Source organism: Pithys albifrons, chromosome 20 (assembly GCF_047495875.1).
Source record: "Pithys albifrons albifrons isolate INPA30051 chromosome 20, PitAlb_v1, whole genome shotgun sequence".
In the NCBI taxonomy this organism is placed as follows: Eukaryota; Metazoa; Chordata; class Aves; order Passeriformes; family Thamnophilidae; genus Pithys; species Pithys albifrons.
In genome coordinates this window covers 10,447,814-10,474,555 of record NC_092477.1, presented here as the reverse complement: position 1 = coordinate 10,474,555, position 26,742 = coordinate 10,447,814, and the positions used below count along the sequence as shown (strand labels likewise).

General features: G+C 46.9%; 1 protein-coding gene across 2 annotated transcripts in view; it reads right to left on the bottom strand.

Annotated features, from left to right (window-relative positions):
- Nucleotides 1-26,742, bottom strand: part of COL5A1 (collagen type V alpha 1 chain) — a 145,901-nt gene that overhangs the window by 18,169 nt on the left and 100,990 nt on the right. For both annotated transcript variants that reach the window (XM_071574160.1, XM_071574161.1), the window contains exons 26-50: nt 25,628-25,672; nt 24,074-24,127; nt 22,814-22,858; nt 21,638-21,691; nt 19,951-20,058; nt 19,265-19,318; nt 18,020-18,073; nt 13,207-13,251; nt 12,854-12,907; nt 11,883-11,927; nt 11,203-11,256; nt 10,580-10,633; nt 7,480-7,533; nt 5,949-6,056; nt 5,695-5,784; nt 5,549-5,602; nt 4,803-4,910; nt 3,036-3,143; nt 2,640-2,693; nt 1,886-1,939; nt 1,571-1,678; nt 1,423-1,476; nt 1,233-1,340; nt 1,043-1,096; nt 612-719 (exon numbers count right to left, since the gene is read on the bottom strand). In XM_071574160.1, coding sequence (XP_071430261.1) covers nt 612-719; nt 1,043-1,096; nt 1,233-1,340; nt 1,423-1,476; nt 1,571-1,678; nt 1,886-1,939; nt 2,640-2,693; nt 3,036-3,143; nt 4,803-4,910; nt 5,549-5,602; nt 5,695-5,784; nt 5,949-6,056; nt 7,480-7,533; nt 10,580-10,633; nt 11,203-11,256; nt 11,883-11,927; nt 12,854-12,907; nt 13,207-13,251; nt 18,020-18,073; nt 19,265-19,318; nt 19,951-20,058; nt 21,638-21,691; nt 22,814-22,858; nt 24,074-24,127; nt 25,628-25,672 — 1,728 coding nt within the window. The remainder of the gene's footprint in view (nt 1-611; nt 720-1,042; nt 1,097-1,232; nt 1,341-1,422; nt 1,477-1,570; nt 1,679-1,885; nt 1,940-2,639; nt 2,694-3,035; nt 3,144-4,802; nt 4,911-5,548; nt 5,603-5,694; nt 5,785-5,948; nt 6,057-7,479; nt 7,534-10,579; nt 10,634-11,202; nt 11,257-11,882; nt 11,928-12,853; nt 12,908-13,206; nt 13,252-18,019; nt 18,074-19,264; nt 19,319-19,950; nt 20,059-21,637; nt 21,692-22,813; nt 22,859-24,073; nt 24,128-25,627; nt 25,673-26,742) is intronic.

Sequence of the window (26,742 nt, the reverse complement as noted above, 5' to 3'; positions counted from 1 at the left end):
GGTACTTCAAATGATTCCAAGAGCAGCACTCAAAAACCAGACTTCACCCAATCACGAGATATCCCAAACTCCATCTGTTAAGAGAGATGACTAACTCCCCTGCCTCCTCTGCTGTTTTATGCCATCTTTGCTTATCTCAGAATAAATTTCTCCAGCCAGCAAGCATCAAAGGAGCAGGCAAGATAAATACTGTACCACTGTCATCTGGTATAAATCAGTAGAGCTCCACTGGCTTCACCAGAGCTCCAGCAATTAGCAGCAGCAGGGATCTGACCGCAGAAGAACAGCTCCCAAATCTACATAAATCTCCTCTGTGCTATTTTGAAGCTTTGCTCTGGTGCAGAAGACCTTGGCAATCCATAAGTTCAAGCACAAAGTAAACCTAATGCAGGCCATCTCCATAGGGGTGAGTTTTCTGATTCCATTATTACTGGAAAATATGGCAGAGCTGAGTCTTCCCCTCATTAGCACCCTAAAGAAGGGGACTAATGTCATGTATCATTAGAGGAGCTGGTAAACTATCTCCAATTTTCACAAATATCTCTGGAAAACATATTTTCATGCAGAAATCCCTGCTGGGCAAGCTGAGGAAACACTGAAGAGGTACTTACAGGGCTGCCTTTGGGACCATCATCACCTGGTGGACCTTTGGGGCCAGGTGGACCAGCAGCACCTGAGGGACCTGCTTCACCCTTTTCACCTCTTTCACCTTTAGGACCCTGTAAAGGAAAAAAAGGTGTTTCTGTTATCCAGGAAAACAACTTACTGATCTCTAATTATCCTTTAATCAGAGAAAGAAGCTCTATTTGTGTCTCCAAACACAAGGACATGATTTAACAGTCCCTTCCCACAAAGATTAAATGGTGTTCATGGTGTTCAGTCGTGGGTAGCCCATATTTGATGACTAAATGTGAAACTATAAATACCCAGGAACATGGTGGTGTGTCATCTGATACCCAAACCAAGGACAGGCCTGGTTTGGTCCCTACTGCGCCATCCACACCTCTCCATCCACATCCATGCCTTCCCAGAGTGTACTTACCGGCAGCCCAACCTCACCAGGAAGACCAGGCTCACCAGATTCACCAGGTTCACCCTGCAGGAGGGAAAGGAGGATGTAAATACTTGTATTTCCACAGGGTGATGAGGTTTTCGTTGACACAGCAAAGCTGCTACAGGAGTGTCGTGACAGACTCCTGTGAGCTTCAGTAAGGCTTGTCCAGGTGCTTTACCTTCTCTCCTACTGCACCAGGATTTCCTATTCCCCCAGGAGGACCTTGTGGACCATCTGCTCCTGGTGGCCCAGATGGACCTCTGGGGCCTGGTGGGCCTGGTGGACCCTGAGAGAAAGGGGAGACAAATTTAAAACACATTTCTCAGAGCAATGTCAGTGATGAAAAAAGAAGTATGAAATCATCTTACCATTTGCCCAACATCACCTGTTTCTCCTTTCTCCCCAGGTGGTCCAGGCAAACCCTGTGAAGGTGGAGGGGTTGAATTTTAGCTGATAACATCTCAGATGAGCCCCAGCTCTCACTACCCCAAGCCCTCCCTCGATGCTGCAAACTACCTGCAAGCCCACGGGGCCGGGGGGACCAGGGAAACCTCGGGGTCCTTCATCACCCTTCTGCCCAAAGAGGCCTTGCTGTCCTCTGGGTCCTGGCTCTCCATCAGCTCCCTAAAAGGAAAAGGACTGACACAGCTCAGCAAGGACACCAGGTAGACACAAACCCCATCCCCACCACCACCTGCTGCAGCCCATGGCAATGCCCGGCTTGTGTTGCACATCAGCAGTGCCAGGCAGAAACTGCCCATCCTTGCAGTGCTTCCAAGGTGTTTTTCTGGTAAAAAAGGGGGATTTCTGCTAATAGAGGACAATACTCACAGCTGGGCCAGGCTGGCCAATGGGACCCTGTGGGCCAGTAGGACCTGGTGGACCCTGTCACAAAACAGAAGTGCCATGTCAGCATTAGGAGGAGATTGACAAATTCACCTGGAAAAGTTGATGCCCTTCAACACAGTCTCCATTAAACCTGCATTGATTCCCAAACCAGGAAGGGAGAACAGGGTCAAATGTCTCTGGACACACCATTGTTCCTCAGCTCTGGTGCCAATGGCCCAGCAGACACATCTAATCACATTTTTTCTCCAGCAAAGCGATGCCATATCACTCAGTTCTATCTGAATACTTGTGTGTAACATGTTCCTCAGGTTCTGGACAGCACATAAATAGGGCTTGGGTGTGTTGCAAGCAACTAGAATTATCATAGAGTTATAGGTTAATTTGGGTTGGAAGGGACCTCTAAAGGTCAGCTGGTCCAACTCCCCTGCCATGAGCAGGAACATCTTCAACTGGATCACAAAATGGAAGACCCAACTTTAGTGTCAAGGGCTACTAATATTTCACAGATATTCACATAGTACATGGGTGACCTGGAAAGATCTCAGTGTGTTTCTGGGAGCTGGAGACTCCCAGGTACTCCACTCTTTTTTACATCATGAAGATATTTGATGAAGCAGAGGAGAAGATGAAGCAACGATAGAAAGAAATCAAAATTATATTGTTTTCTCTTTCCAGTAAGTCACACAACAAAACAACACTCCTTAAGAGAAGCAGCTACAAAGCCAACTGCACTCACCTGCTCTCCTTTGTCACCCTTGCTGCCTTTCTGTCCAGGCTCCCCGATCTCACCCTGCCAGGAACAAAGGGGCACAGTAAGTTCACTTGGTGACCACCTCCCCTTCTCACCATTCAAGCCATAGTCCTGTGTGTCTGCATTCTCATCCCAAAGTTACCAATTCTCATAGAAACATCCCAGAGTATGCTGAATAGTGGCGGAGATTTGACCCCTGCAGGTATAACCAAACCCTTTTACATCCAACTGTCCTCAGCTGCCATGCCATGCAAGAAGCATCATTTAGCAGACCCTTTTAGCAGCAATGAGGGATTTGTCCCAGCTCATCCCACCTGACATGGTGAGAGCATCATGGTGGCAACAAGGCACGTTACCCACATCCTTCCCAGAGTGACCCACCTTGTCTCCATCCTCTCCAGGAGGGCCAACAGGACCTGCTGGACCTGGCAGTCCCACGGGGCCCTGGATGCCATCCCGACCAGCCGGTCCTTGAGGACCCTTCTCACCCTGGAAACAGAAGAAACAGGCAGGTCACACAGAGCTCTCCTGCACCCTCCAATCAGGCCATTACATCCCATTAATGTTTTATTCAGCTCCTAATGACCCCTGGGCATGAATAGCAAAACCTGTTCCAGCTGATATTTCATCAGACTCTGGGCTCACTGTCTGAAACAAGACAAAATTCCTGTCTTGAGAGATAACGAAAGAACAAACAAATCTAAAGAGTGAATACCCAGATCCCAGCTGCAATTTCACTGCTATAGCAATATAATCAGATTTAATCTGAACCCTCTGCCATCTCCCCCTGGATGACAAACAAGACCCCAACTAATTTTTACTCCCACAAGCCAGTTTTTGCTGATTGTGGTCCTGGCTGCCCCAGCCTGCTCCTTTCCCTGGCTGATCCCCAGCTAAGAGGGGTTCTCAGGAGGCCCTGAGCTTCCCCCTGAGCTTCTGGACAAAGAAAAACACCTGAAGTGAATAAAGAAATCTCTGCTGGCCTCCTGCTTAAACAACTACTTGCACTCCTCTGAGCTGGAGCCTTCAATCAAATTTGTTTGTTTACAGGAACTGAACAGTGACTATTTTCCAGTTTCCTCGTACATAATTTAATTCCATCTGAATCCTGGGTGCTTTCTTCTGAATAATTACATGCCACATAAATTGCCTATTCATCTACCCACTGACTGATACATCATATAGGTACTCTGCAGGACAGATGTTCCTAAAGCTGATTCACCAGGAAATTCTTGCCTCTGGATTAGCTGCTGGAGTTTCTAATAAGCCAGAAAATGTGGAATATGGTGGCTCTTAACACACTTTTGATAACAACAATCAATCACCACAAGTATGCCCATGGAGCCTCACATCACCAGTGCCACCATTTGCTCGTTTTCTGGACCTGAAGCTGAGCTTAAATTTGAGGCAGAGAACCCAAACATCCCTACGAAACTGTTTGGGTGGGAATCAGAGGCACAGGAACAGAAATAACCACCTCCCAGCCCACTCCCTGCTGCCTGCACGTGCCATCTCACGCGTGCCGGGGAGCGCAAGACGTGTGAGTGTGCGCGGGCTGCCTGGAGAACGCTCCGGAGAGGGACCAGATGGCAGGGCTGAGCCGTGCTCGGCTCGGGAGCCTGCTGGGAGCAGCTCTGGCACGGGCACCAGTGGGATCCATGTGAGCATTGATGCTGCACCAGCCTGCAGCGTCCCAAACCTCCGCAGCACCTTCTGTGCCGCCCCTCATCTGGGGCTGAGGGATGGATTTATGTGGGCTCAGTGGAAACTGCTGCTGGCATTGCATCTTTGTGAGCAGGGATGGGACTGGCTCACTTTTCTTCCCAGAGGCCTGGCCTTTAGCTGTTTGTCACTGGGAGGTCACACAGCCTGTCATTTCCGCTGTTCATGCCCTGCCTGAGGACATGTCGGTCCCTGGCACCACATCCATTTTTGATAGCGCTGGTGTCCCAAACGGGGCAGTTGAGCTGTTAACATTTAGTGATTTGATGTGCTCAAGATGATAAAATGAATTTCTAACTGAATTCCCTTCTTTTTTATTTATTTAAGTCTTTCATACACCTCCCCAGGCACTGGTTCCATGTTCAGCTTCATACTGTGCACATTTCTAGTTGACACACAATTATTATTCTTTATACTGGTACTTACTGGAGCTCCCTTTTCACCTGCAGGTCCTGGAGGTCCCTGGGGGCCAGGTCGCCCTGGCAAGCCTATTGGGCCAGCTGAACCTGCTGGACCACGCTCACCAGGAGAGCCCTGTTGGGAGAAGAAAAGTATTAATTACAGTATTGAGCTTCATCTACATACAGGCAGAAAGAAACCCAGCAGCAGGATGCTGCAAACACATTGTCAGTATGAGAGCATGTTTGATGGGATAATTGCCATGTGAGAACCTGGTACCACCAGCCTAAGAGGTCCAGTAGATTGTTTTTTAATTAAAATCCCTGGAAAGTCTGGATTCTCCTCTGGATGATGGAGACTGCTTAACTCCTGGGGATGCATTAACATCTTGGAACAAGAGCATGAGCCACCTCACAGCCAACGCAGCAGGGAGGGTTGGATGATGAATATTTTCTTCCAAGAGGGCAGCATTGAACATGGATCTCAAGTGGGGACAACTTCCAGAGGGAAAGGAGGTGGCTTAGAAGCAAAATTCTGGATGTTCTGAACCTCTGCAGTTCCCTCAGCTTGTCACGTATGTTCACTGCTGACACCATGAAATGACTGAATCATTTTGTTACACGCGTGTCTTGTAAAGTAAAGCAACATCCAGGGAGTTGTTTGTTAGTGCAAAGGAAGTAAGGGCTAAAGCCTGGAGCTGTGACTAACCCACACTTAGCCTTGCCAAGCTTGTAAATGGTTAGGTGGTGCCTGGAAGGGGCAAGGATACTCACTGCAGGGCCTGGAGGGCCAGGGGGACCTTCATTGCCTTTCAGCCCTGGAGAACCCTGGAGGGAAGAAAACAAAGTCATTTGGGGAGGTGGGTGCTGCACCTGTTGGGCATCCTTCGTGCTGGAAGCACCGAGCAGCCTCTACTCACAATGGGGCCAGGGAGTCCTCTCTCTCCAGGGAAGCCTCGCAAGCCGGGGGGACCGTCCTTCCCTGGGAGGCCAGCGGGACCAGGGTCCCCCTGCAAGGACAGGGATAAACAGCTGAGGCTCTGCAGGTGCCACAGAGACACAACTTGTCTCTCCATGATGAGACAGAAGCTTCATCTCTTCTCTGAATCAGCCTCTCCACCTCTGGTGAGAGGTAGGTGCCAAGGCTGCCAAGTGGGTGAATTTTAGTCCCTACCTTGGTCCCTTCTTTTCCAGTGAGGCCAGGCAGACCTTGTTCACCTGGGGGACCAGGAGGGCCTGGATGGCCTCGCTCACCCATTGGTCCCGTCTCACCAGTTGGGCCCTGAAAAGAACAATCAGGGAGAACGGGGTGGGGATTGGCACAGCAATGGAGGAATGAAGAGGTGCAGGATATCAGTTTAATCCTTTGGGTTGCAATGGGATAGAAATGCTTATTCCCTTAGGTGTTCCCTGCAGTGCCACTAGGAATCCCTGGAGAGAAGCCTCCTTTGGCATCTAAAGGAATCTTGTTTTGGAAGTGGGCAACTTGGCAGACCAGAGGCACTGGGAACCTCTGGAGTGAAAGCATTCACATAAATGAGATGTCATTACTACAACTATTACGCTTAGGTTTTTCTTTTTAATTGAAAACTTCCTAAGCACTCTGCAATCCTGCTGATTCTCCCTTATATGGGACATAAATAATGCATTAGGCTTGTACTACACAGCAATTACCAACTGCCTCCGTGCCCTCCACGGGCACTGACACGACATAAGACCCAGCACAGAGGGTTCCCCAGTGGCCCATTTTGGAGGAGGACAGAAGCCATGGGTAGAATGCCCCTGCCCACTGGTGTCTGCTGGGACAGGGGCTGTAATTCATGTCCTGCTGCAGGGTGCCACTTAGTGCCAGCACAACTCTTCCACTGCCTCGCTCAGCAGCCACAGATCACAATAAGCACACACAGCAGAGCCCAATAAAATTGCCACAGAACCTAATTTGCACTTGAGAAGACAGACACAGCCGTCAGGGAATTGCCCCTAATCAGGGAATTTACAAATCAGGGACTTTATGCTGTCATTAAAAAGGACAAATTAATTACTTTCTAATTAAAGAGCAAGCTCCCCAGCAGTTCAGGAAAGAAAACTCGACCTAAAGCCCAGGACTCTGCCTAGAACTGGCCTGTACTTTGAGGGTCTGAGTTCTGCTTGTGCAGTGACTATTTCCAGATTGCACAGGGCTTTTTGTGACAGAAAAACACCCAGTCCAACTCTGACAGAATCTGGTAGCACTTCAGATTAAAGAGGGATGACTTTCTTCATAGTGACATGTAAGAGCACTCTTGCATCATGCCTGCAGTGCCCTGAACACCAGCAGCTGGAAAGCCCTGGGAGATTCTGTTTAACTCACTGCCTGCTTAAGGTTTTTTAGCTGAATTTTGTGGAGCTGGTCTTTCCCATTTTACACCAGGGTAGTTGTGTTAAGTTCACAGGAACCACCTTATTTACAGCAGCCTCCAGGCACGATGGTTTAAACACCATCTTTCCACAAAGTGGACTAAGACCATTGGGGTATTTCACACCTTGGCCAGGAATTTCAAAGCTATCTGACATGACTTTGCCTTCCCTGGAAGAGGAGTCTCTGCTGTACAACCCGTGGTCTCAGCACCTCCAGCTGAACCATGGCAGCTCTGAGAGCTTCCAGTGTCCAGATGAGGAGGAGGAGTTGCAGAGGGCTGGTGTGAATGTGAGTATTTGCTTCTTACCTGAGGGCCTACAACACCAGGGGGTCCTGGAGGTCCAGTCTTGCCTTGGAAACCCTGTTAGAGAAAGGCAAAAGAGAAAGAGGTGACGCTTCTGTCAAGGACTACTCCAGTGAGGATCAAACTGCCACCTGATTGCCCCTCCTCTGGTGAAATCACTGACCAGGAACAGATGGACACCCAGAGAAAAAAGAGATGAGAAATTAAACAAAAGGTGGAAAATATGTGTTTTAATTTCTACAAGTGTGAAACAGAGGACAAAGAAGAGCTTCTCAATGCTCAGCTCTGTTATTTTGATGGGGCTACTGTGGTTTGCCTGAAGAACTGGCCATGTATATTAAAAAATTTGTTATGCTCATAAAGCCTGTAGAGGAAATGGCTGTTAAATGGCTATTAAAAAGTCAATGTGAGTTTCTACATGCTGAGCAATTCTTAAAAGCTACTTCCCTTCCCCTGCTTCCCATTCTGGTGCTGGTTTAGGCTCAGTTCTGTTCTAGCTCAGCTCCCGGGAGCTCAGGGGCTGGGGGACCCTCTGCCACTTTGGCATGGGCAGCACCAGCCCCTCTGGAGCCCCAAACCCTCCAGCCATGGGGGCTGAGTGAAGCTTTATTTCCTTCACCAACATCTGCTGAAAGAGATCCCAGCTGTGTTTCTCTCCAAACACTGATGAGCAGTGAAGGCTCCGTGACAGCTCCTTATAATGTCATTTTGAAGAGTGACAATAACGAACTATCACCACTGCAATTGTTTAGCTCTCCTAAGCCACTCTTTAAAAGCACATTAATTATCGTTCTTACTACAGCATGCTGACAAGCTGGAGAAATGGCATTTAGGGCACACAGGCTATTTTCTCATTGCCACAAAAGAGGATCAGATAAATCCCATGCCAAAGCTAATGCTAAAATAACTCCTCCATGCTATTCTAGCAGATCACAGAAAATATCCTGTCATTGATGGGGAAGTGGCCAAACATCCTTGTGAAACGAATGTACAATTTAAACTCTCAGCATAGAAAAATATTTAGATCCTTTCTGTGCATTTTCTTATGAACCTGACGAAAGGGCTTTCCCTTTGTCCTGCTCGAGCCTTGGGCACAGGGTTTTAGAATTTGTCATGGTTTTTTAGATGCAATCTTTGTAAATCTAATATGGCCAAATATTTCAGCATGGCTATTTGCTCCTGAATGAGCAGGAAAATAGAGGGAAGCATTTGGCACAGAGATTCCAAGCCTAGATTTTCTTGCATGGAGATTCATTGCATTGACCAGGCTACTGATGGAAAAATAGTACTTAAGTTTCTCTTCTTGCTTTCAGGCACTGTGTAGGGAAATAAGGACAAAAGGGGTCTTCTACCACCCCAAAGGGATGCAGGGAAAAGTGATCTTTGCAACCTTGATGGAACAGATTAACAGAGATTTTATTTTCTGGCAGGATTTGCCTGTGAGAGGGAAACTACTTCTGCAATGACTGAAGAAAGCTATTAGGGAGAACTCTCAGATCCCAAATAATTGAAAGCCTGTTCTCCATTCATAGTCATGCAGACTTGGTGTCTGATGCTTTGTTCCAGTCTCAAAAGCTGATAATAGCAGACACAAGCAAAGTTTTTATTGTTTCTTCCAGCTTGAATGTAGTGTACTGGATGTTATGGATAATTCAGGGAAAGAAGACTAAATGTCAGTAAGGCTCTAGCAGGTGAAAATTCTTCCCCTTTAAGTTAATCCTGACCTGAGGACTCTGCTCAGAAATACCCCAACCATCACCTTCAAGTCAGCCTTTTGGAGTGTCAATAAATATCTGGTGTTGCTGAGCAGTATTTGCATTGCCTTGCTTAGCAAATGCCAGGCAAGTTAATTAAATTGTGTGATAAGCTGAGGGGAAAAAATGCATAATGTGCAAAGCCTTTTTTATGCTCATTTGCAGTGGAGAATAATGCAAAGCTGAGTAGAGGAAACTGGTTTTTTTCCCTGTAAAACAGAGACAGAACAAAGAGTCTATCTGCTAACATGGAACATGCAGTGTTGGGAGAGGGATGTACCAAACCCAGTGAATGAGCTGGACTGTAAACAGCTGAGGAAAAACAATAAACACCTCCCAAAATGCCCAACAGAAAGATACCAATTACTGCATGCAGAGGGGCACAGGGCAGAAGGGTCATTTTAGCTCAGGGCATCCTTAAAGCAAAAAGAGGTGCAGAAAACAGAGCAGCAGAGACACAGAACGGCCAGAGGATCATACCTTGCACATGCCTCATGGTTGTCCCTTGGTGAGAAACAATGATTACATCTGTGCAACAAAACCTCTGCAGATGGACTGATTATTTTTCCCTATTTCAGGTTCCAGAGAAAATAAAACTGCCCCTGGCCTAAGGCACGTGGGTGCAGGAAGCTGAGGGGCTGGAGAATGGAGCCAGACTCACATGACAAGCCTGTGCTATCACAGCCCTGGAGTTAAGGCTCCAAAAATAGAGATGTAAAACCTGCACATCTCCAAAGGACAGGGGGAAAGGAAGCTCAGGGTTTACTCATAGTGCTCCAAAGGGCAGAGGAACAGTCTTCCTTTGGGAAGGCCAAGTGACAAATGGCTTCAATGAGTCCTTGGGCTACAGAGTCCCAGGCAGAGGGGCCACTCAGACATCACTCCCCAGCTTCTTCTCCCCCTCATGGAAGTAAAAACCACACCAAGAACTGGCTCATGCTGGTGCTGACCAAGACTCAAGCCCAGCCAGCATCCTCCCAGCTCTCAAGGAGCTGTCTCTTGCAACACCCATCACAGAAGAAACTCAAGTGCCCTGAATGCTGGTCACTGGTGTCACAACATCTCTGCTCACACTTTCCAAACACACACATTGACCTCCACAAACTCCTGAAGAGACAGAAGAGAGGAGCTGGTCACAGCCTCCAGGTAACCCTTCATTAGGCCAGCCCATCCTGCTCAGAACAGGGCTGCTTACCATAGACCATCCCATGCAGCTGGAGAGACATGGACCTTCAGGGAGTCCAAATGTGTGGCCACATCTCCCCAGCTGCACGGAAGGGTTTAGAGAAACCAGCTGGCAAGATGAGGCTGAGGAGTAATGATGTTCCCAAGAGCTTTTGGTTACTTACAGTTTCTCCTCTCTGTCCGGGGTGACCAGGCAATCCATCCTTCCCAGGAGGACCCTACGGCAGAAAACCAGGGGGAGAAGGAACATCACTGGGAGCTCAGTAATAAAACTGTGATAAAAGCTGAATCAACCCTGCTTGCCTCTGTTCCCACCTTTTACAGTGAAATTGGGGTACTCAGAACCCTAAAAGCTGCATCCCTTTCCCACAGATCTCCCAAAGGAAAGATCTCTTACAGGTTCAGAGCAGGAGCAAGCTGTTCACCACAGAGAAGGAAATCACTCCAAGAAGGTTTCTGAGGTCCCCCACCAGTGTATAATAATTGCAGAGACAGCAGTGTTAGTGTTGGGCTGTCCTCCCCATATACAGGGGGGAAATAAGGAACCATGAAAGATCCCAGCAATACTGAGTCATTAGGAAATGAACATTTATAATCAGCTTCAGTTTACTTGGCTATTTAAAATCTTAAACCCTCGGGTTATTATCATGATATCTCAGAAATGCCTTTTCTTGGGTACGTCACGACTTGTCAGGGAAGCAGCTCAGGCTGAGCTGGCACAGGCAGTCACAGCTGGGTGGGAAAGGCTTGGGATTTCTTTGGATGTTCTAGAAAGTGAGTTACTTACAGGGGGCCCTTTTGGTCCAGGAAATCCAGTTGGTCCTTGAGGTCCTGGTGGTCCCTGGGATGGAAGACAAGGCAGAAAACAGAGTTAAGGGACCTGTAACACTTTACTATGAAATACCAGCTCTGTGTGAACAGCTGATGAGCACAAAGAACTGGAAAGCCAAATAGTGGGTGATTTTGCAGAAAATTTACAAACAAAACAAAACTCAGTGAAAATAAAAGAAGCAGAAATTGAAGCTAAAACCATGAAAGTCCCATTGTTTCAGTAGTTTCCACCTGGTGTGCTGCAGGCTGGGGAGAGCAGCATGAAGTCCTAGAGAGCCACATCCTCCAGAAAACCAGGGCTCTGGCTTTCTGCATAAAACCCATGGGTGACTTTTCCCCTTTCCCACGAAGTGATGCTTACACAGGACACCCAAGGTCCCACATGAGTCTTCCCTGGAGAGCTCAGAAAGGACCCAAGGACTGGAGGTCACTTGTGGGACCTCTCTCCACACAAGCACATTTCATCTCAAATTTCTAGCCAGATTTTTCCTTTTCCTGACCAAGGTGTGCTGAGCTGCATCTTTGGAGGATGTTCACTGCCAAAACCCCTCAGCAGCATCTCCACCCTGCAATCCCTCCTCTGCCAGAGCAAACTGACAGGAGAGAGTCCTGTTTTACCCCACAAGGTTTTCTTACCCTTTCTCCAGGAGGACCAGGAGGGCCATCACCACCAGAATTGCCCTTTTATGAATAAACAAAACAAGAGACCATTAAAAATACATCGATCACCATTGAAGCTGCTGCGTGCAAAGACTTCAAATGGCACCAAGCCCACAGTGACACCACACCACCCACTCCCCTGTCCTTCTCTAATAATAATTCTGTATCAGAAGCAGCATCCAGTGACAAATAAGCAGCTGCTCATCCCTCCTCACATTGCTTAATAAAAATACAGGAATGATACCATCAGCGAGCTCGGATATTTCCACTACACAATGGCCTCCCTCTGAGAGATAAATGCCACCACAAAGATGAGGTATTTATCAAAAATTCATGCCAACACAAAGCCTAGACATTTATTTTTAAATCTGGCAGCATGGTGGTGACAATGTCTCACTACGAAAGCTTTGCTTCCATCATGCCCAGAGAGATTGATGTTCAGGTAATTAATTGCTCTGTGCAGCAGGTTCTGAAGCTGAGTGTGTCTCTCCAGGTTGGCTGGGAGAAAAATACCTAATTTTGCCTGGTGACTAATCCTGGGCCAACAGTGGGCAGACAAAGTGGCTTGGCAAGGTGCAAGGTTCTGGAGACCAGCAGCAACACATCCCTTGGCCCATGGAACACCCTAAGGGTTCTAAGGTGGTTCTAACACTGCCCAAACACTGATAGAGACGGTTTAGGGGAGGTGTCAGTGGGTTGTGCTGATGTGGGGGTGCTCCCTCCCTTTCTGGCTGCAATACCCCTTAATCTGGGCACTTGATGTCCTGCTGAATTCATGGGCCAACACATTTTTAGAACCTGTGCATGTATTTTACTAAATAACTAAAGCTCAGAAGGGCTCAGCTCTCCAAATGCAATGGAGAAAGGAGAGGAGGACAATGAACAGATGGTCTCAACACCAACACTTGTTATGACTCACCTAACCTGAAGGCTCCCAAAAATCTTACCTTTGGGCCAGGTTTTCCAGTGCTTCCCCTTGGTCCTCTTTCCCCACGTGGACCCTGAAAAAGACACAGAAGGTGACATTTTAACCTTCCCCCCTACTCAGCTACATTGTGATCAGGCAACAAGTCCTCCCACCAGCAGCAAGGGATGACAGGAGCTGTCATCCCTCCCACTGGAGTCCAGTGACATTAAATCATGTTCACTGGTGAGACCCAGCCCCAGATCACCATGTCCTCCCTCTTAGCTGTCAGTGCTGAAGGCCAGATCCCACCCAGCAGGACAGAGATCAGATCCCAGTTTCCCCTGGCCTTGACAAACTTTCAAAATGCACAAGAAGGAAGAAATGGCTGGTTACCGTTGGACCGCGCTGCCCCCTTGGACCTGGTTTGCCAGGTGTCCCCTGGAATGAAAAAGAAAGGAAAAGGAATTCACAACCAGCAGCACAGCAGATGATCCCCCAATGGAGCCTTTTGCAAAGTACCTCAAAACCTCTCTGGTTCTCATTTTTGATGAAAAAGTCAACAGCAAGTTTACTTTTCTGTTCTGATTCTTGTATTTATTTTGGTTTATAATGCTTGGGCAGGTCTGGACAGTAATCCCAATGCCCAGACAACATCTCTTATCTGAGGGAATGACTTTCCCCAGGAACAGTATCCTGAGTCCTTTTAAACACCACCAAGGCTTTCAAAGATGAGGCCACCCACTCAGATTATCCAGTATCCTAAAACCCCACACCAGAGCCAGTAAAAAGCTCTTCAACTCTGCCACCCCAACACCTATAATCCCTTTTTCCCCCACTGATCCCTGCTAATCCTTTCCCCCAGCTCCCAGCAGGGGGAAGGGCTGGTACTCACCCTCTTGCTGTCCCATATTTCAGGACTGACAGCAGCAGAGCAGGATTCCTGCTCAGAGCAGTTATTTTATGCCACACAAGCCAATTAAGCTGCCCTACATATTTACAAATCTTTCTTAGTTCTCTGCAAACTTTGTGCTAAACAAGTGATTGCAGCCTCTGTTGTGCAGAGCAGAGCAGGAGGCTCATGCGATGTGACAGATGCACTCAGCTCCCCGGGATGGGAGCCCGTGATTAATCCTGACAGAGAAAAGACAGAGGGGCCTAAATCTGGCACTACATTAAGCTCCATTACCCCGTGCCTCAAAGAAAACTAATGGCCTGAAAACACTATTTGGGCCGGTGTCAAGTTGCCAAAAAAAAGTTCTGAGAGGTTTAACTTTCCTCCTTTGGACCCGAAGCACATTAATCGTATCAATCACCTGTTAAGGGAAGGCTGAGGAAGCCTTGATTCCTGTGTAAGGAACACTGAATTCTTAAAATATCACTTGCCATTTTCTGCCCCAAATCCATCATCTCCCTATCCTGCCTTCTCATGTCTGGTGCTCATTAACCAGATGAACATAAAGCAGGAGCTGGGAAACTTTACAATCAACTTTCTTCGAGCTACTAAAATTAGTCCTGCTGAATCCTCCTTGCTCTGTGGCTCCATTTAATAAACCCTGCTGGCATACTTTTTTAAAATTAATTACAAAAATCACTTTAAAGTACTCCAGCTGGTTTTTCTTTTAGCTCTGGGAGGCTAAATTTGGAGCAGGTGGAGAGGAGTGTGTGCTGCCTCCCCCCAGGTAGCCCCCACACTCCTCTCCTTCTTCCTCAATTCTATTTTTAAGCAAATTTCCCCCTTCTCATTGCTGTCATTAATCATGCATTTCAACCCCATGTACTGTTGCAAAGAATTTATATAGCACTGTAAATGCACACAGACCTATATTTTTCAAACAGGGATTCTGACATCAAGGCATCTAAATTCAGATTATTTTCTAGGCACACAAATAAATGGTTGGATTTGGGTGCCTCCACAACCCCTCAGGCTCTGTCAGCCCCGGAGAGCAGGGAGATCTATTACCCCCTGCTAATGGCAGGGCACGATTAGCTCTAAAAATAAGATCACTTATTCATGTCTAACTATTGATTTTATGATCTGGTTTTGAAAATATCCCAGCGAGTTCCCCAGAGCTCACCTGGAGCTGAGGACAGGCAGGGCGATGAGCAGCTGCTCACCACAACTGCTGGGGTTTTTAATGGGTTATAATTCTTCAGAAAGACCAAACATAGAATCACAGAATGGTTTGGGTTGAAAGGGACTTTAAAGATCATCTCATTCCACCTCCTGCCATGGGCAGGGACACCTTCCCCTATCCCAGGTTGCTCCAAGCCCTGCGTGACCTGGCCTGGGACAATTCCAGGGATGGGCCAGCCACAGCTTCTCTGGGCAACCTGTGCCAGGGCCTGCCCACCCTCACAGGGAAGAGTTTCCTCCCAGTATCCCATCTAACCCTGCCCTCTGGCAGTTTGAAGCCATTCCTGGTTGTCCTGTCCCTCCAGGCCCTTGTAAATAATCTCTCTCCATCTTTCTTGTTGGGTCCCTTGAGGTACTGGAAGGCCTCAATCAGTTCATCCCTCAGCTTCTCTTCTCCAGGCTGAACAAACCCAATTCATAGAATAGAATAGAATCATAGAATGGATTGGTTGGAAAAGACCTCCGAGATCATCGAGTCCAACCCTTGGTCCAACTCCAGTCCCTTTACCAGATCATGGCACTCAGTCCCACGGCCAGTCTGCGCTTAAAAACCTCCAGGGATGGGGAATCCACCCCCTCTCTGGGCAGCCCATTCCAAGGCCTGAGCACTCTCTCTGTAAAGAATTTTTTTCTGATCTCCAGCTTCAATTTCCGCTGGCAGAGCTTGAGCCCATCGTGACCCCTTGTCCTATTGCTGAGTGCCTGGGAGAAGAGACCAACCCCCAGCCTCAGCCTTTCCTCAAAGGAGAGGAGCTCCATCCCTCTAATCATCTTCATCCTTTTTTTCCCTTCCCATTTTTAATTTTTCCAGCTCTTTTTGTGCAACTGAACAGCCAGAAGTTGAGGTTTCAGGTCTGGGGAGGTTGAGAACTGCAACACAAACTTCAGCTGCCTGTTCTGGTTTGTGCAGGGTCTGCTGGTATTGCTCTTCTGCCTTGGATTTTCACCTTTTTTTAAATTTTTTAAGGAGTTGGGAAGACTATTTCTATTGCTGAAATAAAAAGCTGCAAAGCTTATTTCCATTTTGTAAGAGAAATGTGTGATTCACATTCTTTTGGACACATAAACCACGTTGAACAGTGTAATTGTAACACTGTGTTAAAGAAAAGACAAACAAATGATTTGGGGTTGTTTTAGCTGCAAATTGGGTTATTCCACAACGCACTGGAGAAGCAAATGTTAGAAATTCTCTTTCTTGCCTCTATGTGAACATACTTAGAAAACCAGCAGATTTAGTAGTCTTAGGAAAAACAGAGGGGGATTTATCAAGTCTGACTCAATGAGGCTTAAATTAAGATGGTCTCCATTTGGATTGGAGCACTGTGATCCCAGCTCAGCCTGTAATTCTGTATATAATTGCTTTTCTCTTCTTTCAAATGGGATACTTGGGAGAAAAAAAATTGTAGATATCAAAACTGTTACTGAAAATCAGTATTTTTGTTGTTAAAAAAATTTCAAGCTGGGCTCCTTTTGCTAAAGGAAAGATTTGTCCAGGAAAATCTTCTCTCTCCACCAACATACAAGTACACAAATAATAAAACAAGTGAAAGCTGCTGGATTGGTTGTAAAATGGGAGAAATGGTCCAAACACAAACTGAAGAGAAAAATATTTTAAAAAACAGAATTACCATAAAATAAACCCATATATGAAATGTAAGAAAGCCCTTTTTAATTCCTGAAGAAATGTGTGGCCAAGGGGTGTAACTAAGTGTCCTCATTACAACCTTTAAGGGTACAAAGCTCACTTAGAAGTGAGCAAACTGTTCTCTTTTTTTGCCTTTTGTCTTCTCATTGCTTGGTTCTGAAGTTGGGCCCTTTTCCCTCATGCCTGTTCCCTCCTTAACCCCTTTCAAGGCTGGATAATCCCAAAATTCAAGCAGCCCAATCCTTGGGGTGTGTTCAAATCTCACAAACCATCAGCTCCTGGTACCAGAAAGGTTTCCCATCCCAGCTCTGGTTCTCCATCCCACCAGAATAAAACCAGCTGATGGATGCAGAGGGATGTGGATGCTCAGGGATGCAAAGCAGCACATCCCCTCCCTGCTGTTTTACACCACCCAAAACCCCAGCCCAAGGATTTTATTGCTGTATATTTGATAAGATGGGTGGTAATTACAGGGCTACAGTGAATTCAAGGCTGTGGTGGCAGCTCCCTTATTCATGACCTCCCTCCTCCTGCCTGGCCGGAGCAGAGGGAGGGATGAGGATGTGCATTTGGAGCTCAGAATGAAATGAAATTACTCAGTGGAATAAAAAAAAAAGGTGGGGTGGATATAAACCAAATTTCAGTGGCATGATATTAATGCAGTGCAAAGTGATTTATATTTTCTGGGCTCTTCTCAAACCCGTCTGTTAGAAGTCATTTGTATTTAAATGAGAGTAAAAAGGAAACTAATTCCACTTGCTATCCTCACTCCCCCTTCTTGTCACTGTGACCAGAGCTGGTGCAGAAAATGACTTTGTTTGTACTCTGAATCCCTTAATTCAAGCCTGTTTTTCACAAGATAAAAAATAAATCTGTATATTTAGACAATCCCTATTCAGAGCAAAGTCTGTGGAGGTGGGGTGAGAGGTAGAGACAAGTCTGGGGGATGGAGCCCCCATATTTTAAGGGTGTCTATGAATTTTGAAGAGCTTATTAAAAGGAGGAATTTGTATGAGTTTTCAGCTATGCATTTAGAATTTCAAGTTAGGTTCAAGATGGTTCTGGCTGCTTCTGTGCAGATTCTCCCATCTCTAATAATTACTGTTAATTAAAAAGCTCTTTGTGCCCTGAGCAAAATCTGACAGCGCAGGAAGGATTCAGGTTCAGAGAAGTCTCTTAAAATATCTTGAGGGGGATATTTCCAGGGTTTAATTGAAAAGCTGCAGAGCTGACTGTGCCATCACCAGCATCCTCCTCTCCCAAGAGCCGGCCTTGGGAGCCTCTCACTGGTCCTGTGCTGGGAACCTCATCCTGGGATGAGACTCTTTGGGCAAAAGCCACCAGAGCAGTGGAGGGATCCCCATGTCCTGCCCCAGGAGCTCTGGAGAGAAACAAAGCAACAAAACAGGAGACAAAGCAGCTCTTACCCGTGTGCCCTTCTCTCCGTTGGCTCCTGGGAATCCTGGGAAGCCGATTGAGCCCTTTGGGGGAAGAGCAAAGAGAAAGAGGTTCAAGACACCCAAAGGGACAGCTCTGTCCATTCACACCAGGCCTGGGATGACCCCAGTGGGCACCTGCCAACATCTACAGCTCCCAGCCCTCTTCTCTTAAACCCTAATAACAACAGAAGCACAGACAGACCTGAAATGACCTCAGAAATGAAATTTCATCCAGAAATAACAACACCAAGAAGGAGGTCCACGCCTCATTAGCAGTCACTGCAAAGACCCAAGATCATGGTTGTGGCGGGTGCCCAGGGAACAGGCAGGAATTTGGATTTTAGCTCCTAAGTCACTGTGTTACACATAAAAATTTAACTCCTGGCTTGCTCCTTTCTGATGTGAGTGCCTGGAGAATAGCTGCTGCTGCTTTTAAAATATGAATTAGTTGAAGAAGTGCAAAAAACCCAACCTCTACCCCACATATAAAATGCAAATCAAAAAAATAAACCATCAACACCACAACCACAAAACTGAAGAAACAACCTCTTGCAGATAATTATGTCTAAGCCTGGGTGGTTTTCTTTCTAAGCAATGGATATGAATAATAAAGTATGGTTCTTAAACAAAGTTAACAAAAACAGAAGTTCCCAAAGCCTCCAGGGCATTTAAAAACTGGGCTGTAGCCTTAGTTTATGTAGTGAAATTCAGAGCTTTAATTTAAAAAAATGACTTGAAAATAGTCCAAATGAAGGTGGGCGTGTAGATAAGCTACAAAAGATGTTTGCAAATCTGCAAATGGCAGTTTTATTTTCAGTTCAGGGAGGCCCTGATTCATTAGTTATTCTCCTTAATTAATTAGATAACACTAGCACAGATCTTGGAAGACACAAAATATAGTACAGAGAGAAGGACTATTATGCCTGATAGAGCTCACACAGAGCCTGTTTGTATCCATCACCAAAGCAGTCCCGCACACCCCATCCCTCTCCATCTCTTCCCACCACTTTAGGAGACTCAAGCCATGCAGAACCAGCCCTTGAATTCCACCAGCCAAAGGCTGGGAGCTATTTTTACCCATCTATATTTTCATCTGCATGGGTGGGAAGGAGGGACATCATCCCATGAGTGGGGGGCTGAGCCTTCTGCACAGCTCCACTGTCAGAGCATGGCAGTGGCCCTGGGCTCCCCAGGACATCCCACAGCTCCCAGAGAACCCCCAGCCCCAGTTACCTTTGGGCCCTGCCTGCCCGGGTACCCAGGCAGTCCTGGCACGCCGAGTTTGCCCTGGAACACAAAGAGAAGTGTGTTATCCTGGGCAAGAGACCTCGAGAGCAGCTTCAGATCTGCACCAGCAGGAAGGGGAGATGCCAAGTGAAGAGAGGTCAAGAGCAGAGCAGATGAGATGTGGGTGGAATAAAGCTCTTGGGGCACTGAGATCATCCTCTGCCCTCCCTGAGGGACACCCAGGGGGTGGATGGAGGGTGAGCACTGTGAATGTGCTGAGGACTTCACGGGAATGGTTGGGGTTTATATCTATTTTTTTTTAATTGGATGTATCTAGAAATTAAACTGGAGTCTGTGATACTTTCATTTACTCCATTTTAAACTCTTTTCAAGACATTGTGTCCAAGCACAAAGAGACCAATGTGCCAACACACTCAAGTCATGCTGCTGCACTAAACCCTCTTCCCTTGGGTCTCCTCTGGCCTTTGTGTTGAACAATTTAGGCCTCTCTTCACCCAAAGCTCTGACAGCTCCTTTTCATCCCTCTGCCCTCAAACTGTGCCCCCCATGCTGGACATTGCTCTGACCACCCACCCAAAACACCCCAAAAAAGTGAGTTTTAGTGTAAAACAACCAAGAAAAGTGAGTTTTAGTGTAAAACACCCCTGGGCAATTCCATCCTTGAGACTCACCTTCTCTCCAGCAGGACCAAGAGGACCCGGATCTCCATTAGGGCCAGAGCGACCTTTGGGACCCTCAGGACCATCCTCACCCCGGGGGCCAGGAGGTCCAATTTCCCCCTGTTAATCACAAGACAAGCATTGATGAGGCTGGAGAGTCCCAGATTTTGTGTTTGCTGCCAGCAATACCCTCACAGCTGCCATCAGATAGTCCCTGGAGCTGCTAAAACAATTCTTGGTCTTCATCAGGAGACTCAGGGACAAAATTGTGGAGTGTTATCAACATTTTCATTCCCACAGCCTGGACATCACCTCTCACACATCCAGCTTTCCCTGCAGCATCTGCACACAGAATCTTTCCACTGAAAGAGCCTTCATTAGCTCTGATTGTAACACACCCTTTACCCTCCTCCTGCTTCCCAAATTGTGGTTTGATGTTCAAGCAAACCCTGGGAAGTGTTTAATTGAGGGTTGGACCAGGCAACTGGAGAATAAAGAGAGGACTGGAGGCTTTGTGCTGAAAATCATTAGGAAATCTGAGAGTGGAGAGGACTGAGCTATTAACAGGGATTGTGACACTGCCAGCTCCAGCTCAAAGGACAACAGTTGTCACTTTGTCACTCAGGGTAACAGGAGATGCCTCCGCACTGGGAACAGGGACGTCCTTCTCCTCACTCACCAGGATCTGGTGGACAGATTTATCCATGAGGCTCATGAGTCCCCCTTGTCCTTTCACTGCTCATCATGGAACACAAAGAGCTCAATGGTGGAAACTGGAGAATGAGCTTTGTTTGAAAGAGCTTGTGCCTGTGTTTGGTGAGGACAGGAGTCACGTCCTCGAGATGTCACTTCAGTCCTTGGCAAGAAGAGGGGGCTGAGGAACCTTTTGATTGTTTAAATATTCAGGAGAAATGAAGGATTTGATGTCTACTTTTACAAGCCTTCGCACAAGACATTAATTTTTCCTTTAAATATGGCAGTGAATGAAGGCAGAGCTCTCTGCATCCCTGAGAGGGTTTCAGAGCACAGGGAACACCAAGCCCCAGGCACTACATCACTCAGTGAGGGGACAAGGACAGTCCCCTGTCCCCAAGGACTGAACACAGAGGATGGACACAGGTGTTGTAAAGCCACGTGCTCCAGGCATTGGCTGCATCCAAAAGGGATTTGGGGATTCTGAGGGTCTGTGTGCTCCTTGGAAACATCTTGTGGCCAGGCATCCTGTGCTGCTGCTGAAGATCAGGTCTCACAGAACACTCCACAGCACTGCTCTGGGTCCAATAAAGTGTGTTCCTGGTAATTTTATACCTCCCACTGATGGTATGGAAACATGTTAAGCACAGCAAATAAAGATGCCTACCAGGCCCTAGATCGAATATTATGGGGGAAAAGAGATGCTGAAAATGAGTAAGTCATAGAGCTGGATCACACAGGATTCCTTGCAGCCAAAACAGCAAGACAGGGCTCTCTGTTAGCACTCAGGTTTATTTTACCTTCAAGGTGAGATTAGAAAATTCAGAGCTTCACAACTGCTGTGCTTGAGGTGAACATGAAATCCCTGCATTCCTGCCTCGAGATCTTTTGTGCCAGAGAGGCTCTGAGAGGAGTCCACCTTTCTGCTCTCCCTGAACTGCATTTGAATAACACCCAGACTTGGAAAGCAAAGCACAAGAAGCTCACACTGGTCACAGACTCTTACCCGGTCTCCTTTGATGCCCATATCACCTTTGAAGCCAGGGAAACCATCTTCACCCTAAATAATGGAGAGGGGGAAAGAAATCAGACAAGGTGTATAAAAGAGGGGAAAAAAAAAAGATAAAACCTTCTCCAGCCTCTCTGCACAGGGAGGACAAGATGAGATCCCCACTCTGCCCATCACATTGGCTCTTCTAAGTCTTTGATGTGCACAAACGGGCATGGAAACCCAGCCAGGCTGTGACTGGTCCCAAGGGATCCCAACAAGTGTTCCCTCCCTCCCATTCTGGCTGCCAGCCAAGATCACAAATCTGCCCTGATGTGAATAACAGCACCTTGGCAGTGCTGGGAACCAATTATTTCTGAAGTACAACTGGTTTTATTTTCATGGAGGATGTTTTACACCGGCTCAGAGGCAACCTCTAGGACACTGGCAGTATTTCTTTCAGCCAAGAAGATTTAATTGCAGAGCTCCAATCAATAATGTATCTCATCCTCCAGCTAATCTCTGATAGGCAATGAAGACACAGTTCCCAGAAAGACTTTTAAAGTTTGGAAGGTCCCTACAAGGATTCCCTTGCTAAAACAGCTGGATTTGCTGCTGAATATCTGCAGGGGGGCAGGAATGGAGGAACATGGATCTGTTTATGGGACTGAGCAAGATTTTTCTCCACCTCCTGCTCTTCTTCTGAGAGAAACCACCTGCATCTTTGAGACATGCAGAGACAGACTCTGTTGACTCTTACTGATTTGGGTTCCAGGCTGCACATCCCGTGCACAGTTGCCCAGCTGTGACACTCACAAACTTTTCAGCTCCCTTGAATCACTCCAGTGACAGACTCTGCCAGAAGGAAATGATCCCAGCACTGGATCCCACTGATCCCACTGGATTCTGGGCTGTCAGTAACACCTTGCCCCAGGAACAACTTGAAACCTGAGCACAGGGGCTCAGTCACTGCCAGGTCCTTGTCAAGATGTGGCAGAACATCCTGGCAGGTTCCCAGCCTGCACCCACTTCAAAAACAAAGAGTTTATAGGTCCTTTGGGTGTTCAGTTCCAATTCTTGTCCAAAAGAAACCCCTTGTACAGGAGAAATTATCCCAGGGAGCATCCTGTGGGACCCATCTGCAAATAGCTCAGAGGCTGCAGAAATTCAGCCTAAATGTGCAGCTTAACTCACCTTTTCACCTTTGGTGCCTTTCAGTCCACGAACTCCATCTGCTCCCTTGCAGGAGATAAAACAAAATGTTACAATGGTATCAGTACAGCTTAGAGTGGAGAAACCAAAAATCACTGTTAATCATGGTCATTTTTGCAAATGGCTTTTTTGAGGAATAATATTCTGCTTCCCTTTAACATGTCAAGAAAAAGTATAATTAGAAGCCCAATCAAGATCTGTGCAGCAGAACAGAGTTCTGGTAAGTGAGGCAAGGTCTGGAAGTTATTTTTAGCTACAAACTCAAAGATTTTTTTCCAGGCTGGAGGCTCATGCAGTTATTAGAACTCTGCTTGTAGGAAGGCAGACCTTGTCTGTGGTGCATGACACACTTTCTGCAGCTCACACTAACGTGGAACTGTTCCATTCTGGTGGTAAACACAACAGCAAACCATTCCCTAATGGACCACTACATCTCAATCTGCAACCTTGCAAGAAATGAGATGGAAGTTTGCTTTGGCTAAATACATCCCACTTACATTTTGAAGGCAGAACAGCAAATGGGTTTGTGCTATTGAAAAAAATGCAGAAGGGGGTGGTTTAAGAGGATTTAAGAGGGTTTAACTTCACCTCTAGTCAGTCCCCAAGCTGTGTTTGTATGTGCTAGTGCAGATCCCTGCAGATTCATTGGACCTTTGGGATGCAGGATGCATCTGCACCTGAACTAGTACATCTTGAGGGGTGTAACAGCCAGAGCTGAGTGGGGAAAAGCACCCACTGCCTTGTCATCAGCATGCAGGGCTGGAGGCAGCAGGAGCAAGGGAAAGCTGGGATTCAGTCTAGTGAAAAAGCTCATTGCTGAGATGTGCAAACTCTGTTGAACGAGGCTTTGGATCAGGAGCAGGAATAGCTTGCTTTGTTTTAGCAATTAGCTGGTTTGTTTTATTAACAAGCCTTGTTAAAATCTTCACATTCTGGCTGAGATTTTACTTTGGTTGTAAACCAGAAGCAATTGGAATGGGAGTGAGCCAGGCTCACCAGGAATTACAAGAGGAATCTCTGCAAAGTTCCAAACAACACCAGGAGAGGTTGTTGGGGAGGAGGGAATTTGTCATCTTCATGGATGGGAGAAGATGATGGACCAAGACTCACACAAGCAATTAATGCTGTTGGTGACTGAGGTGGCCTTAAGTGCCCTTGTAGGACATCTGTGCCCACCAGCACAAGCTGGAGAACTCCAGCTGAACAAGCAATGCCATGGACACTGTTCCTGCATCTCCTTACCTTGACTCCACGTGGTCCTGGATAACCGATGGGGCCCTGAGGACCTGGGGGACCCTGAGGTGAAGAAAATGCAAAAAGAAAAACATGTCAAAAGAAACACCAAGGTGCACTGGCAAGGAGAGTGTGTGGAAAACAAATTTCCCAACCATCTGGCTGCTTCAGGCTGGATAGGAATGGCAGGGGCCACCTGAAAATAGCCCAATATATCCTCGAGAACTGCAGGAGCAACACCCCGAGCAGGTGTGCTGGGCTGAGCTGTTGGCAAAGATCCACACAACAGGAAAAGGAGCATGAGAGGAGTCAGGACAGCAACAACTTTTTAGGGGATTTCTACATAAGGCTGACAATTTGTGTTTTGGATTAAAGAAAAGAACCAGTTCTCTGAGAGAGGAGGAAAATGTCCTGCTGTGTCCCCGCTGCCCAACCATCCTGGTTTTTGTAATGTGATGACAATGACCAAAGAGAGAGGTTGCTGCTTGAGGCACAAGCCTTGGGGTGATGTCCTTTGGCCTCAGCCATGTGGGAGAGGAGATGCTCCAAAGCTCCTTTCTGGCACTGAGAACGTCAGATCCCCTTGGACACCACAAACTGTGCTGGACCTGGTGCCCGACTCACACCCTGCAAAATCTCCTTCCCACCCTCTCTGTCTCACACCTGCAGATATTTCAGGTTCTTTACTGAGCCCAGTTGGCTTTCATTTTACCCAACTTCCTCACTAAACATTCTTCCACGTCTCCCAGCCTGAGACAAACCATTTTTCCAGCCTGATGAAGCTGAAACGCTCTCCAGCACCCCAGACCTCGCATGAACATTGGCTGGAGGGCCCTGCAGCACCAATGCTGCTCCAAAATCATCTCTCTGACATTTTCTAGATGTCTTCCAGCACAGGGATCACCACCACAGCCATTTATTGATTTCCTGTGTTCTGCAGAGGTTGGAATTTTCAGCCTTGTGTGACACCAGCCGGAAAAATGGCTGTGGGTTGTGTTCTGGCAGCACCCGGCACGCTCAGATGTCCATCAAGCCAGAGCTCTAATCAAAGGCTTTTGACCAATGTAATGTCTTCTGACTGAATGGGATGCAGCAGGAATGCAGATGGTAAATCTCTTGGACAGACAGACTCTTGCCTCCAGCAATAACCTCAAATGTATCGTTAAAGAGGGACTTGGAGGGGGAAGGGAAGAAAAAGAGAGACCAGAAAATAATAAAAATTGAAAAAAAGCAATTTTCTGTATTCCCTGTGCCATGAGGGATATTTATTTGTGTCTGTCAAGAGGCAGCTTCCCTTCTACTTCACAGTGTTTCTCTCCATTGTGCTGTAGGGCCTTATTGCCAGGAGAGCTGGGAGGAGCTGAGAAAAGACCAGCCCAAGCACCAGAAGAGGCACCCAACCAACCAGATGAAATCTGGGCTCAGCTTTCAAATTGCAACCATGTTTGCTTCTTGCCACATCCCCCTGCCCACCCAGCCATTCCCAGAGCCTCATGGAGATCTGTCTCCATGCAGATCCATGACCTCCCTCTTAGCAGCTATGAGGGTCTTGTTGACACCTACCTGACTCCCCTTCTCTCCAGGAGGACCTTCCTTGCCAGGATGACCCTGTTAATAAAAGAAGAAAAGAGAAGAGGATTTGGGGTTTAGTGCACATGTCGAGCTTTAGAAGCCAACAAGCAGCTCTGGCAGCTGAGATTTATTTGTCAGAGAACAGTTGCTGCCCAGGAAGCTCCTACTGAGACAAGTGGCCCCCTTGAAGCCATCTTGCAAGAGTAAGTTTTCCCCAAAAGAAAGAGAGCAGCATTTGGGTCCTTGGTGCTTTTTTACCTGGTTATTTATATTTTTGCTCTTTACCACCCTTGAGCAGAGAAGCACAAACCACTTTTCCATTATTCTTTGCATTATTAGAACACCTCAGGGAGTTCAGCAGCAAAAGCAGCTGCTGAATTTTGCAGAGAGGAAAACAGATAAAATCCAGTCCATGTGTTAGCAAAGTGTGAAGGTCACAAGATGCTCAGACTGGTCAGAGCCCCTCATTAAATTCCTAATTCCTGGAGCCCAGTACAAGATCTCATGACAAATGCTCAACTAACTTGCATCCCTGGTAGACAGAGGCTGGCTGGACACTGGCCAGAATTCCTCTTGGGATTTGATGCTGAATAACTCAACATCCAAGAGTTTCCAACACATTCTCATTGATAACCTTTGGAATTCTTTTTGCAGTAGAAAACAAAAGTGGGAATTGCCTCAGACACAGGTTGGAGGATTAGGGAGAAAGTAGGAAAATCCATGAAAGTAGTTTTTAGTGGTTTCCCTACTGTTGGATCCAGAATGGATCCAAGATGACTCCTGGGTTGGCAATGTCTGTACAACAGCAATAACCCCTGCAAGGGCACTCCCTGCACACCCAGGGACCTTCCTTTTATGAACATGATGTTTTCCACCATTAGATCCAGAATGGGAATGTCACATAAGCTGCATTTCATAAAATAAGCCAGTTTAATCAAGAAACAAAATGACAGCTGTCATTTTTACATCAATGAAATGAGGGAGAAAATGCAACCTCAATTTTTCCTGTGAGTTTAAATTGAACCAAGAAGGGGCTCATAGAACCACATCTGCCTTCAGCCCCAGGTACCTCCGTGCACCCCAGGGGAGGCACAAAGGATTTCAAA